At 41.6% G+C, this 14,337-nt stretch overlaps 1 protein-coding gene across 1 annotated transcript in view; it reads left to right on the forward strand.

The window, feature by feature from the left end:
- LRPPRC (leucine rich pentatricopeptide repeat containing) overlaps positions 1–14,337 on the forward strand; it is a 135,681-nt gene that overhangs the window by 57,073 nt on the left and 64,271 nt on the right. The window contains exons 21-23 of the mRNA XM_075863229.1: positions 1,776–1,906; positions 5,673–5,758; positions 13,228–13,435. Coding sequence (XP_075719344.1) covers positions 1,776–1,906; positions 5,673–5,758; positions 13,228–13,435 — 425 coding nt within the window. The remainder of the gene's footprint in view (positions 1–1,775; positions 1,907–5,672; positions 5,759–13,227; positions 13,436–14,337) is intronic.

A 14,337-nucleotide genomic window follows, 5' to 3' on the forward strand; every position in this document is an offset into this window, starting at 1 on the left:
ACATCTGGGTTGAAGGCTCTGTTAGCTATTCCCATCATTTTTGATGGAATATGCGATGTTCCCGCTTGCATTGCGGCTTGCAATCATAATGTAAGCCACAGTGCTCTGCCGTATCCGTTATACCACCGGCGCCTGACAGACCACATTGACTTACCAGGTCCATCGGGTTCTGTCGTATTCAGCATTTTTCCCTTCAAAATGTAAGGAATCTGTGATAGAGGCACAATTAAGGCCCTTTTACACCGGCCGGTGCAGCAAGCGCCGATCAGCGAGATATCGTTGATCACCGGTCATTACCCCGATCGCTCGTCCCCACTCCGATCGCTCGTCCCCATACGTTATCATGTCGGTACCGCATTTCCATGTTCAAAGGGAGATGTGCTGCCGACAACGATAATATTTCACTTTTTTAAAATGATATGACCAGCAGATGATAGAGCGTTTGCTCGTTCATCTGCTGATTGTTCCCCATGGCAATTATCAGCAACTAGCATTATGTGAACGCTCGTCTGCCCGATAATCGTCCTGTGTAAACCCCCCCTTTAGGGATGTTAACAGAGCCAAGGATAGCACTGTAAGACGACGGCCACCACGTTGGAACTTGATTTCCCAATTGAGTTCGTTGGGCGTTGGTGGTATCCTTTGTATGACTGATCCGGCTGAGTGTTGAGGCTTCCATTATGAATGGAAGTTACAAAACAAGTGTGAACACAGTCTAATCCAGCAACTTTCAGGTCCTATTCATGTTCATTTAGTCGCATGGTTGTAATTTGGCCTCGTTCATTTTATCATCCCTATTCTGACTGCAAGATCCAGATACAACCCCACCCGCCACACAGATTGTACAGGATACAGCAGGACACATGAGGAGGTGTGTAAACCAGGAGACCACTAATCATTTTTACCCTTGACCACCAAGGAAGGAGGGCACAACACTGGATCCCTATATCTGGCGGCAATAACCCCTCTACTATCTTAGACCACCAACAAACACTTAAAGTCTGAAACTTTTTTTCCCCTCTTATTTTCTCTGTGTGTGTTCATATACATTGTTACAGGCAATCAAAACTACAATGCTTTCACAGCATGCATTGCAAGTGCTTAACAGACGCATGAGGGTATGATCACACGCAGAGTCAAAAACGTCTCAAAATACGGAGCGGTTTTCAATAGAAAACAGCTCCTGATTTTCAGACGTTTTTTGTGCCACTCGCGATTTTCGCTGCGTTTTTTACGCCCGTTTTTGGAGCTTTTTTCAATAGTCTATGGAAAACAGCTCAAAAAATGTCCCAAGAAGTGTCCTGCACTTCTTTTTCGCGGCCGTTTTTTTACGAGTAAAAAAACGCCGCGAAGAACGCTCCGTCGGAACAGAACGCCGTTTTCCCATTGAAATGGGCAGATGTTTGGAGGCGTTCTGCTTCCAATTTTTCGGCCGTTTATTGCCCGAAAATAGGCTATGTGAACATACCCTAAGAATGAGCCATCAGCAGCTTGCTGATGGTTTCCCGATCTTTTTTCTTTTTTTTTTTTAATTGATTTAACTTTTTTTTGTTTTAAGTTTTCCTACACTACACAGTAAAACAAACTGAAAGACAAGTGAAGACATTAATGAATTAGATCCAAATATGCTCTGTTTTACGTTTAACTATTTTCTGCAATCGTTAGAACATGCTGGCAGCAGTAAGTAGAGGTGTTATGTCTGAAGTAGCCATTCATGGTTTCTCATCAGGTTCATAAAATGTATAATGGAAAAGTTTCTGCTTTTAATTTTTCAGGATTTGCCGAAAGCTCTGGAATTAAAATCCAAATATGAAGATCTCTTTACTTTTGGCATGTACATGAAGCTACTGGCTACGTGCTGTGAAGATAATAATGCAGAGGAGGCGCTAAAGGTGAAAAGAGAACTGTAAGTAAGCAGCAACATGAGCGCTCGTGTCTTCCAGTCCATTCATCGTATGCACAGACATTGATCCAGGGTAATCGCTTCGAAGGTTTAATGACGGTTTTCCTTCACTCAGTGGAGCCAGCTGTTTTGACAGCTTAACCAATATTCACAAGGGTTAGACCTGTGAAATTGCAGAGAACTATTGACGTGTCTGGGGTATGAGGCATTGAGTGTCTTGTGGAATCAGTTCCTAGTGAGTTGATGGCTTCAGTGCACCAAATGGTTGTGTGCAGATATTGTCATAAAGTCTTCAAAAATTAGCTAAATTGACTATTTGTCCATTGCATGAAATGCCATGCCTAAATTAACCTGCTGTGTTTCTCAAATGTTTCTTTAATGTGAATATCCATCCTCCAATACATTTGTTTTTCTGATGTAAATAAGACAAAGGCCTCACGCACACGACCGTAGCCATGTGCATGGCCGTGATTTTCGTGTCGGCCCCTGAATATACATATTTGTGTGTGTGTGTGTGTGTGTGTATATGTGTATGTATGTATATGTGTGTATATATATATATATATACATATACATACACTACCGTTCAAAAGTTTGGGGTCACCCAGACAATTTTGTGTTTTCTATGAAAACTCACACTTTTATATTTAGCAAATGAGTTGCAAAATGACTAGAAAATATAGTCAAGACATTGACAAGGTTAGAAATAATGATTTAAAATAATAATTTTCTCCTTCAAACTTTGCTTTCGTCAAAGAATGCTCCATTTGCAGCAATTAGGGTATGTGCACACACACTAATTACGTCCGTAATTGACGGACGTATTTCGGCCGCAAGTCCCGGACCGAACACAGTGCAGGAGGCCGGGCTCCTAGCATCATACTTATGTACGACGCTAGGAGTCCCTGCCTCGCTGCAGGACAACTCTCCCGTACTGAAAACATGATTACAGTACGGGACAGTTGTCCGGCAGCGAGGCAGGGACTCCTAGCATCGTACATAAGTATGATGCTAGGAGCCCGGCTCCCTGCACTGTGTTCGGTCCGGGACTTGCGGCCGAAATACGTCCGTCAATTACAGACGTAATTAGTGTGTGTGCACATACCCTTACAGCATTGCAGACCTTTGGCATTCTAGCTGTTAATTTGCTGAGGTAATCTGGAGAAATTCCACCCCATGCTTCCAGAAGGCCCTCCCACAAGTTGGATTGGCTTGATCGGCACTTCTTGCGTACCATACGGTCAAGCTGCTCCCACAACAGCTCTATGGGGTTGAGATCTGGTGACTGCGCTGGCCACTCCATTACAGATAGAATACCAGCTGCCTGCTTCTTCCCTAAATAGTTCTTGCATAATTTGGAGGTGTGCTTTGGGTCATTGTCCTGTTGTAGGATGAAATTGGCTCCAATCTAGCGCTGTCCACAGGGTATGGCATGGCGTTGCAAAATGGAGTGATAGCCTTGCTTATTCAAAATCCCTTTTACCTTGGACAAATCTCTCACTTTACCATCCCAAAGCAACCCCAGACCATCACATTACCTCCACCATGCTTGACAGATGGCGTCAGGCACTCTTCCAGCATCTTTTCAGTTGTTCTGCGTCTCACAAATGTTCTTGTGTGTGATCCAAACACCTCAAACTTCGATTCGTCTGTCCATAACACTTTTTTCCAATCTTCCTCTGTCCAATGTCTGTGTGCCTTTGCCCATAATAATCTTTTCCTTTTATTAGCCAGTCTCAGATATGGCTTTTTCTTTGCCACTCTGCCCTGATGGTCAGCATCCCGGAGTCGCCTCTTCACTGTAGACGTTGACACTGGCGTTTTGCGGGTACTATTTAATGAAGCTGCCAGTTGAGGACATGTGAGGCGTCTATTTCTCAAACTAGAGACTCTAATGTACTTGTCTTGTTGCTCAGTTGTGCAGCGGGGCCTCCCACTTCTCTTTCTACTCTGGTTAGAGCCTGTATGTGCTGTCCTCTGAAGGGAGTAGTACACACCGTTGCAGGAAATCTTCAGTTTCTTGGCAATTTCTCGCATGGAATAGCCTTCATTTCTAAGAACAAGAATAGACTGTCGAGTTTCAGATGAAAGCTCTCTTTTTCTAGCCATTGTGAGAGTTTAATCGAACCCACAAATGTAATGCTCCAGATTCTCAACTAGCTCCAAGGAAGGTCAGTTTTATAGCTCCTCTAAACAGCAAAACTGTTTACAACGGTGCTAACATAATTGCACAAGGGGTTTCAAGTGTTTTCTAATCATCCATTAGCCTTCTAACACAGTTAGCAAACACAATGTACCATTAGAACACTGGAGTGATGGTTGCTGGAAATGGGCCTCTATACACCTATGTAGATATTGCATTAAAAACAAGACGTTTGCAGCTAGAATAGTCATTTAGCACATTAACAATATATAGAGTGTATTTCTGATTAATTTAATGTTCTCTTCATTGAAAAAACTGTGCTTTTCTTGCAAAAATAAGGAAATTTCTAAGTGACCCTAAACTTTTGAATGGTTGTGTGTGTGTGTGTGTGTGTGTGTGTGTGTGTGTGTGATGTGTATATATATATATATATATATATATGTGTGTGTATCTATCAAAACTTGTGACGTGTCACTATAAGATGTCAGAAGTTTGTTGAACGTTTAGTTACCCATTAAACTTAAATGATCAAATTCTTGCTTCCTGCAGCCACCCCTAGAGGGAGCTTACTGCTTATACGTTAAAGGCAATGTAAACCTTTGATGGGCATTTTTGTTTTTGTTTTTTTAGGAAACCGTGTAATCAGGGTGTTTGGTGTATTGTTTTAATTAGTTTTCATTAAAAAAAAATTACTTTCGGAGAAACCGCTCCTCTGTTTTCTGTATAGAAAGCAACTGTATCATACGCTAAATCCTGTTTCCGTCAGGTCCATGGGACTGATGGGTCCAGTGACAGTGGGTCCTGTGTGTATCTGACACGCAGGATCCACCTGTTATCCATTATATCTAAGATCATAACTTGTGTGATAGATGTGATAGATTACAGGTGGATCATGCGTAGACCAGCAGTCACTGAACCCGTCAGGTCCGCAGGACTGATGGGTTCAGGTCATACCGAAAGATACAGCTTTTCTGTATACAGGATACAAAGCAGCTGTATCTCGAAAAGTAAAACTAATTTCTAGTAAAAACAAATTATAATGTTACATCAAACACACTCACTGGTTTATAAGAAGAAAAAAAAATGCCCCTCAAAGGTTTACATAGCTTTTAAACTTAATAACACAGTATGTAATAAGCTCCCTCTAGTGGTGGCTGCAGGCAGCCAGAATTTTATTTACTATAATCCTATGGATATGTAGGTCCAATTACGAATTAGATATATTAAATGAAAGGGGTTATCTGAGGCTATATATCATTATAGTGGTCATACGGTTGCGGCTGTGCCTTATGCTGCAGCTCAGTCTCTGGGCTGCTGTTAGCTGCAGTACCATGCACAGCCATAACCGTATGTTGGGCGCTGTGCCTCGTAAGAAATAGCATGAGTGTCGCTGTAAGTGCCAAGGCTCCTTCATTCAGCTGATTGGCTGTTGGACACCCGTTGCCCAGATAGTGATGGCCTATCCTAAAGATAGGCCATAAAATTTTCGTCTCGGAAGACTCTCTTAAACCTTAGGAAGCTGAGATATGTAAGATGTTTTCTGGGGTCTGTACCTGCTTATGACATGGCTCTTTGGTCACTGCTGATTCACGTTTTATGGTTTTTTTTCTCTTCTTCCTCCTGCAGAGACCAGAAAGGATTTACTACTGTTCCAAGCACTCAGAAGTATATTGCCCTCTTAAGGGTCCTTACAGACAACGGTTTAATAGAAGGTACACCAGTTCTTTACATGCATTATTTTGGGTGGTAAAAGTATCTTGGCACCAGAAAAAAAAAAAAAAGGGACTTACGGTTAATGGTATATCATGCCCCGGAAAGTGCTTGAACATTTTGCATACAAATTTGCATGTGAATTCACCCAGAGCCGCTTGGCCAGTGCAGGCCATTAGTTTTAATGGCTTGGCAGGCTTGTCATTTACATTTGCACAGCTCAGTGCCTTTTGCATTTCTGTAGCGCGGTTTTTTTTTTTGTTTTTCTTTTTTATTAGCATTGCTGTTTGGATTGAGTTTGAAGATCATGACTTATGGCATAAATTGCGTATGTGCCCAGACTAATGGCTTTGTTTGTGCTTAAGGAGGTCTGAAGGCTGAACAGGAACCTAAAACTATAACCTTCTTGGAAAGGGACAGTCATGGCCGCAAAAGTGTGCGTGTGTCTCTGCAAGTGTGTTAGTACATATACGTGTGTCTATGTACATTTATATGTATGTGTGCAATGGAATTTATTTTATTTTATGTGTGTGTGTATATATATATATATATATATATATATATATATATATATATATATATATATATATATATATATATATATATACACACAGCACACAAGAAAATGGCGACCGCACACTGCGAACACTAATGCCACCTAAGCCACTAAATGCAAATAAGTATGCATTACTGCTAAATCTACTCTTAATAGGAAGATTCTTAGCGCATATATATATATATATATCTGTCCGACTTTATGGAAATAAAGACCTTTAATTCAGTTGGCTGCAAAAAAAATTTTGTTTTTTAATACCCAAGCCACTAAAAAAACTTGACATATTTTACAATTTATGAAAAAGGAAAAAAAATTAATTCATAACATTGCTATAGGCTTTTTGGGAGTTGGGGCACCCGTTATGCCTAAACTTCTTTTCGGAGTCGGCGCTTGACGGATGGCGCAGTTCAGTGCCAGGACACCAACGTGGGTTTTAAATACTGCGCAGCTCCGCTGTTCTAGTGACCATGACCCACGCAGCTCCAGGGAAGGAGCCGGACATTCAAATTTCGCTATAGATATTTACCAAAATTGTAACCAAAAGAAAGAATGTGTCGAACAGAAATGATATATAATGTGTATGTGATACAACAGATATAGCACACACGAGTTATCACCCAGCTTTCCTGGACTTCTGAATGGCAAATCTGTATCCCATGCTCATGCATTCCTGCAAAACTAGATAGGTTTTCCCTCTACTACTCTGATCAAACTTGATTGCTACCCCTAGTGGCCATCTCGGATGTCACACAGCTTTCCTAGAAACAGATATAGCAATGCTTTCTGTTTATTTTAAGAGGTTATTTCTAGTTTTCTAATAAAATGCCCACCAAGAGGTGAATCTTCACATCGAGGTTGTTCATGGTTAAAAAAAAAAATAAAAGCGGGTCTGCTTACTTTCCAGAAATAGTGCCACACTTGTTCATGGGCGGTATTTGGTATTGCAGCTCAGCCCCTTTTGAGCAGACCGTTTCTTCTACTTCGGACGACCCCTTTTAGTAGTCTGTTTTTTTTCTTAATTTAAACTTTTTTTTATTTTTTATTTGCCACTTACTACTTTGCCGAGAATTTACTCCTGAATATTTGGCCATGGAGCAGAAAGTTGCCCTTGATTTCAGCTGGTGACCATGTTAATATTTTGAATTAAGAAGCCAGTGGGGCGTCCTTCGCTTTCCATAATGCTGTGCTATTTTATTTACATAAGGTCGATCATGTTTAAATATGTGAAGATTTGCAGGCACATTCCAATTTTCAAAGAGCCATCGCAAAGACTACGCGTTCACTCATCAGATGCTCCGCAATATGGCCCTCAGTCGAAACATTATGTGCTTGGCCAGGCTGCTGGAAGTAAATTTAGCTTTAAGCTTTCCTTTATTGTTTAAAATATGTACCAGCGTAGGGAAATGTGCAGAATCAATGAGCCAATGCATTGAATATAAATAAAGCAGAAATAACGTGTTCGCCTCTAGCCCTGTGCAGGACGGCCACTGGTGAGGAATCCACATTTTCTACGCTTTATTTGCAGAGCGTAATTATTTTTTCGACTGTTGCTTTTCCCCCCGCAACGTGCTAGAAAATAACATTAAACTGCTTTAACCCCATAGGTGTCATGTTATCGGGGTTATAATTGTAATTTATTCCCCCCCCCCCCCCCCCCGGGCTTCTTAAGGGAAATGTCATTTCATAACATTCACTTGTTCTTCTCCCCCCCCTCCAATTGCTTTTACTTAAGTTTTTATTTAGGCATATTTTACAAGTCGTTCTCTTCTTTTTCTTTCTATCATTGGTTTGCCAGCTACTTTTCCAGTATTGATTTAGACAGGGATAGTGTTTGTGGCTAATGAGACTTGAATGTTCACAGCAGCACTGAGTGTTTCAGGTCATTAGTGCACTTCACTATTCAATATGAGGTTGTGTGATTTGGATGGATAGGATGGAGAGATAGGGTAGATGGATAAGATTAATGGGATGGATGGATGGGGTAGATGGATTGGATGGATGGGATTGGATGGATCGGATGGATGGGGTAGATGGATCGGATGGGGTAGATGGATCGGATGGGGTAGATGGATCGGATGGGGTAGATGGATCGGATGGGGTAGATGGATCGGATGGGGTAGATGGATCGGATGGGGTAGATGGATCGGATGGGGTAGATGGATCGGATGGGGTAGATGGATCGGATGGGGTAGATGGATCGGATGGGGTAGATGGATCGGATGGGGTAGATGGATCGGATGGATGGATGGATACATAGGGTACGTAGATGGATGGGTGGATAGGTGGATGGGTGGGTAGATAGATAGATGGGTGGATAGATAGATAGATGGGTGGATAGATAGATAGATGGGTGGATAGATAGATAGATGGGTGGATAGATAGATAGATGGGTGGATAGATAGATAGATGGGTGGATAGATAGATAGATGGGTGGATAGATAGATAGATAGATAGATAGATAGATGGGTAGATAGATGGGTAGATAGATAGATGGGTGGATAGATAGATGCGTGGTTAGATAGATAGATGGGTGGATAGAGATAGATGGGTAGATAGATAGATGGGTAGATAGATAGATGGGTAGATAGATAGATGGGTAGATAGGTGGGTGGATGGATAGATAGATAGATAGATAGATAGATAGATAGATAGATAGATAGATAGATGGGTAGATAGATAGATGGGTGGATAGATAGATGCGTGGTTAGATAGATAGATGCGTGGATAGATTAGATAGATATGAGATAGATGGGTGGGTGGGTAGATAGATAGATAGATAGATATGAGGTAGGTGGGTGGGTGGGTAGATAGATATGAGGTAGATAGATATGAGGTAGATAGATATGAGGTAGATAGATATGAGGTAGATAGATATGAGGTAGATAGATATGAGGTAGATAGATATGAGGTAGATAGATATGAGGTAGATAGATATGAGGTAGATAGATATGAGGTAGATAGATATGAGGTAGATAGATATGAGGTAGATAGATATGAGGTAGATAGATATGAGGTAGATAGATATGAGGTAGATAGATATGAGATGGATAGGTAGATATGAGATGGATAGGTAGATATGAGATGGATAGGTAGATATGAGATGGATAGGTAGATATGAGATGGATAGGTAGATATGAGATGGATAGGTAGATATGAGATGGATAGGTAGATATGAGATGGATAGGTAGATATGAGATGGATAGGTAGATATGAGATGGATAGGTAGATATGAGATGGATAGGTAGATATGAGATGGATAGGTAGATATGAGATGGATATGAGATGGATAGGGTGGAAAGGATAGGATGGGTAGGGTAGGTAGTGCAGATAGATGGATATATATTATAGCGTTTTGCTCTGTTTTGCTAAATATTTGGTTATCTTACAGTTAATGCTTGAATTACTCGGACAGTCTCATAACTTTTAGAGGTTAAACCCCTGGTGGTGGGGCTGTCAATCATATTGTTAGCATAGTGTTTTGGGGGGAGGGGGCTTGACTGTGTCAGATCAGTCTGTAGCTTTACAGGCAGGCTGTTATCATTTTAAAGGAATGCATGATATACAGCAGGGTGCACACACTTTTTAGGTCTTTACTGCGACTTTTGGTAGTGGTAAAATTGTGCAACCTCAGTGTTCCCTAAGAGGAGGAGTGGCGTCATGTATGACTTGTGATGATCGCGAGTCTGCTGTCTATAATGGATATTGTTTGTCGCACAACTTCTTTTCCTTTTGGAAACTGTTGTGATAATGTGTGATTGTACCATGGCCATTGTGCAACCAGATCATCTGCATAGATGTTTTGCATGCCTGCAGTCACCACCAGGGGGAGCTCAGAAGCTTACTGCATACATTTGTACTTCGGCTGTTACTGCATATTATTTTTTATTAGGAGCTCAATGTAAATATGTATGTAGACAGCCAGAATTATATCCTTTATCTCTGTCTAGGCAGTAGATTACAAACTCTGTATAAGGAAAACAACTGCTTACAAGTATGTATTTATTTAGGCAGCATGGACTCTTCCTATCCATTTTTAATGGGCTTGGCACTTGTCATCTAGGCATGGCTGCACAGCTAGCTCGCCCAGTGGATACATCTATAACGTATATAGAATGTAGACTATAGAATGTCAACTGTAATTAGTATCAGAGTTTTTCAACGTTCCTCCTGTTCAGGAAACGCATGGGAATAGCATAGATATGTAAATGCTCCTATTGAGACTTCTTCTAGTATGGACATCGAGGCAATACATTGCCTGTGTAACTGAGCATGTAGCGGTGTCCTAATTACTGTCGCTGTCAGGAGAACCTAGAGCTTTCACACACTCCCCCCTCAAGGTTCACTGCGCTTCTCGGCCATACATCGACATACGTTTGTATACACTCCTATACTGTAATGATCCCATGGTCTCCTTGGCATGCGTTTGACTTGTTTACAACCCCTATTTTTTTGGGGTGGGGGGGGGGGGAAGCAAATCATTAAATTGTCACATCAATACCAAGCATTCAAAAAAGAGGCTTGGATCAGGTATGACAGTCTGTTTCAAGATTAAATATATTTAAAAGATTTTGGGGTTTTTCATTACGAAATCAAGCGCTGTAAAAGGGTTTTTTGAAATTCACATAGAACTCCGATAACCCCTAGGACTGTACGGCCCAAATGTGTTGTGAACAAACCTAGGAGACCTTTGCACACAGGACCTCCATGGATAGTCTCCCCTGCCTGTTTACAAGTTTGTGATTGTTCAGCAATTCTGTTGACCTACTGACTCATACAGTATAAAGAATGTTCGCCATCTAGTGGTCATTGTTTCATGAAGTGTACATGGTATAACCTCTTTGTAAATCAGAAAATAAATTGAAAAAGGGCAAATCACTCTCAAAGTGGTGTTTTTTTTGTTTTCTGGTATTCTATTCATAATCTGTATGTAATAATAGGGACAGGCTGACAGAACTTTTTTGGGTAAAGCTCCATATTACTAGCAGCAAATACAAAATGGTGCGGCTTTTAAAACGGAGGCTGACTATTCCTAGGAAGTTTTACTTGTATGCAGATGAATAAAACACTATTACAGCTGTGCGGGAACTATGGTTTTTCAGTATATATTTTGACTTCCATTATTGCTTAGTGTGCATCTGAGTAATAAACGGTATTGGGGTAAATTCAAATGCGGCAGTACTAATATAAAGAGGATATCCAATGTATGTAAAAATCAGCAGCAGGGGATGGTGTAAAATAATAAACTGGCAGATACTTACCCCCTGAAGGGCCCCCCACTCCTAGCTGAGGCCTTGTTCTCCACGAGCATTGATCCGGAAATCTCCTTCATTGGTCACATGCATGAGCATAATTGCTGATGCCGGCGATTTGGCTGCTGCATGAAGTGACCAATGAACGCCGCATGGCCGCTTCAGGAGTTTCCGGAACCGGAGCAGTGGATAACGGGGCCTCGGCATTTGAGCGGAGGGCACTTCAGAGGGCGAGTTTCTCCTTTAAAAATCTCTTCTAAATCTGTAAGTGGAATTCCCCGTTAAGCAGTTGTCAAAGGGATCTGTTGGCTCTCTTGACACTCTGTTTTAGTAAATACTTGTATTCCCTAACAATTTTGGAGCACATTTTAGGACTCTGCTGTGCTGTTCCTCTGTCATTCCTCCTGGAAATATATGCATAAATAAACAACTGGGCCTTTACCATACCCTTGTTAGAGGGGAGCGTCCCTACACTGTATGACCGTGTCTAATCAGTGCAGTGTGTAGGGAACACTCGGAGGGGAGGGGTAACACACACACACACGTCATTTTATTCACATTTCCATAAGGAATAGCAGAGGAATCACACGGCATTCTAAGGAAAAAATTTCCCGATTTAAAAATAAATAAATATGGGGAATACAGATATTTACTAAAATTGACATGTCAGGAGAGCAAGTCGATTTTATATGATTGGGTAGTGGGCGTGCTCCTGTTCCTGTTTAGACCTGGTACAAATAGGCACAGTAAAGGAATGAGCAAAGAGTGGGCCCTGCAGAGCGTGCGTAAAAAAAAATTATTTCAGGAGCCCCTCACAAATTTCCCTCCCTTCTCCTTTTATAGGCGTTGAAATGATAACGGAAAGGGATGATGGCCATATGCTTAATCTATGCCCCTTTTAACCTTTGCGGTTTCATGAGTGCTTTGACGTTCGATCAAGTCGTGCCAGTCATGTAATCACAAGAAATGAGCAAAAAATATGACCTAGAAAGGAAGAAATGTGCCTGCCTGGGCTCCGTACACCCCCTCGCATCCCTAATGTAAATTGGTCAAAATATTTGCTTGTGCGATAATTAAGAAACAACGCAACGTAAATCCCCTTTACTTATCCCACGCCGCAAAATGTTTATTTCTGCCTTTCTAATGAGGCTTAATGAGCCTAATGTTTTAACATGCAGTCTGTTGGAAAGCTTTCATTGGCTCTGCTTGTCTAATTAGTATCGACACAGCAAACAGACCCTATCGGTATCAGGCCATTAGTCTGGCTGTATATACACTGTAAATACATCTTTATTATCTGGCCTCCTGACAAGCCATCTGCTGAAGAAACAATGCCGTGATTTAGCAGATGTTGGCATTGAGCGATAAAAGCATCCATTTAGTGAGATCGTGCCGCTATAGGGCAGACAGTACAGGGTTACACGGTGAAAGTGGGCACACGGCTCCTATCTGTAATTTGTAGTCACAGTTGCGGGGAAATGATAAAACCATGCTATTGTGGATTTATAATTGTAGTCTCGTTTAGAAATGCAAGTAGTAATTAACTTGAAATCGGCATTATACACCAGAATTTACATTCCTGCTGGGCTGGAAATGCTGTTTTAATAACAGTTTGTTTTCACTCCATGAAATTACCTAAGGGTCCTTTTGTGTTGCTTTATTGTAGACGCTATTAACATTCTAAAGGAGATGCAAGAGAAAGATGTTCCCGTGAACGAGTCCACTGCCGATTTCTTCTTCCATATCCTCAACAATCTGGCCTTACGAGGTGAAGCCCAGGCCGTGAACATGATCCACGAGTACAGTGTGATGATGGGATTGATCAATCCCAATGGCAGGATGTGTGCCCCGTTGGTGATGGTACATTTGAAAAAGTAAGTAGTGGGCCTTGATGATCCTGTCGCAAACTTTTTTTTTTTTTGTTGAAATGATAGTGACATTTTTCTTTCCTTGAAGGGGTTGTCCAGACAATTTTTATTGATGGCCTATCCTTAGGGCTGGACTCCTGGCACCCCCGCTGATCAGCTAATTGATTGGGGCCGCGTTGTTCGGTGCCGTGGCCTGTTTACAGGCACAGCGCCATACACTTCAGTAGTGTTGGTGACTGGGATTACAGTCCCGGTCCCATTCAAGTGACTAGGACTGATCTGCAATCCCAGACACAACCGCTACCGATGTGTACGGCGCAGCCCCTTCAGAAAACCGATCGGCAGCTGTGACGGGAGTTCGACCCCCATCGATCTGATATTGATGACCTACCCTAAGGATAGGCCATCAATAAAAAAAAAATGTACAGACAACCCCTTTAAGTTGAATAACAACGATCGTCCGCATTAAAGGGAACATCTCTGTAATTTATTTTGATTTGATATAATAACTTTCCTGGGGGTGGCCATATTGGGTACGTACGTACGTACGTACGTACGTACGTACATACATGTGCAGCAGTGGATGTACTTTATGGCAGCTGCAATAAATGGAATTTAACTGACAGAGAAATGTCCTAGATTATTTCAGTCTTCAGGAAATTATGGAGTAAAGCCCTCTCACCCAAAGCCAAGGCAGGGGAGCTGCATATACAGAGCCTTAAGTGTTTGTATAGAGGTACTGTCCTGTCTTATCTAGGCCTCCAGCAGTGCAATAAAGCGGTCTTTAAATCCTGCACCTTCTGCTAAACCGGTCCAAGTCTACACAGCAAATCTGAGAGCAGTGTACTGAAGTAAACAGGACATATCAGCCCATTGAGAGTACTTCTAGTAGCCAGTGTGAAAACGGG

Source organism: Rhinoderma darwinii, chromosome 4, assembly GCF_050947455.1.
Source record: "Rhinoderma darwinii isolate aRhiDar2 chromosome 4, aRhiDar2.hap1, whole genome shotgun sequence".
Lineage (NCBI taxonomy): Eukaryota > Metazoa > Chordata > Amphibia > Anura > Rhinodermatidae > Rhinoderma > Rhinoderma darwinii.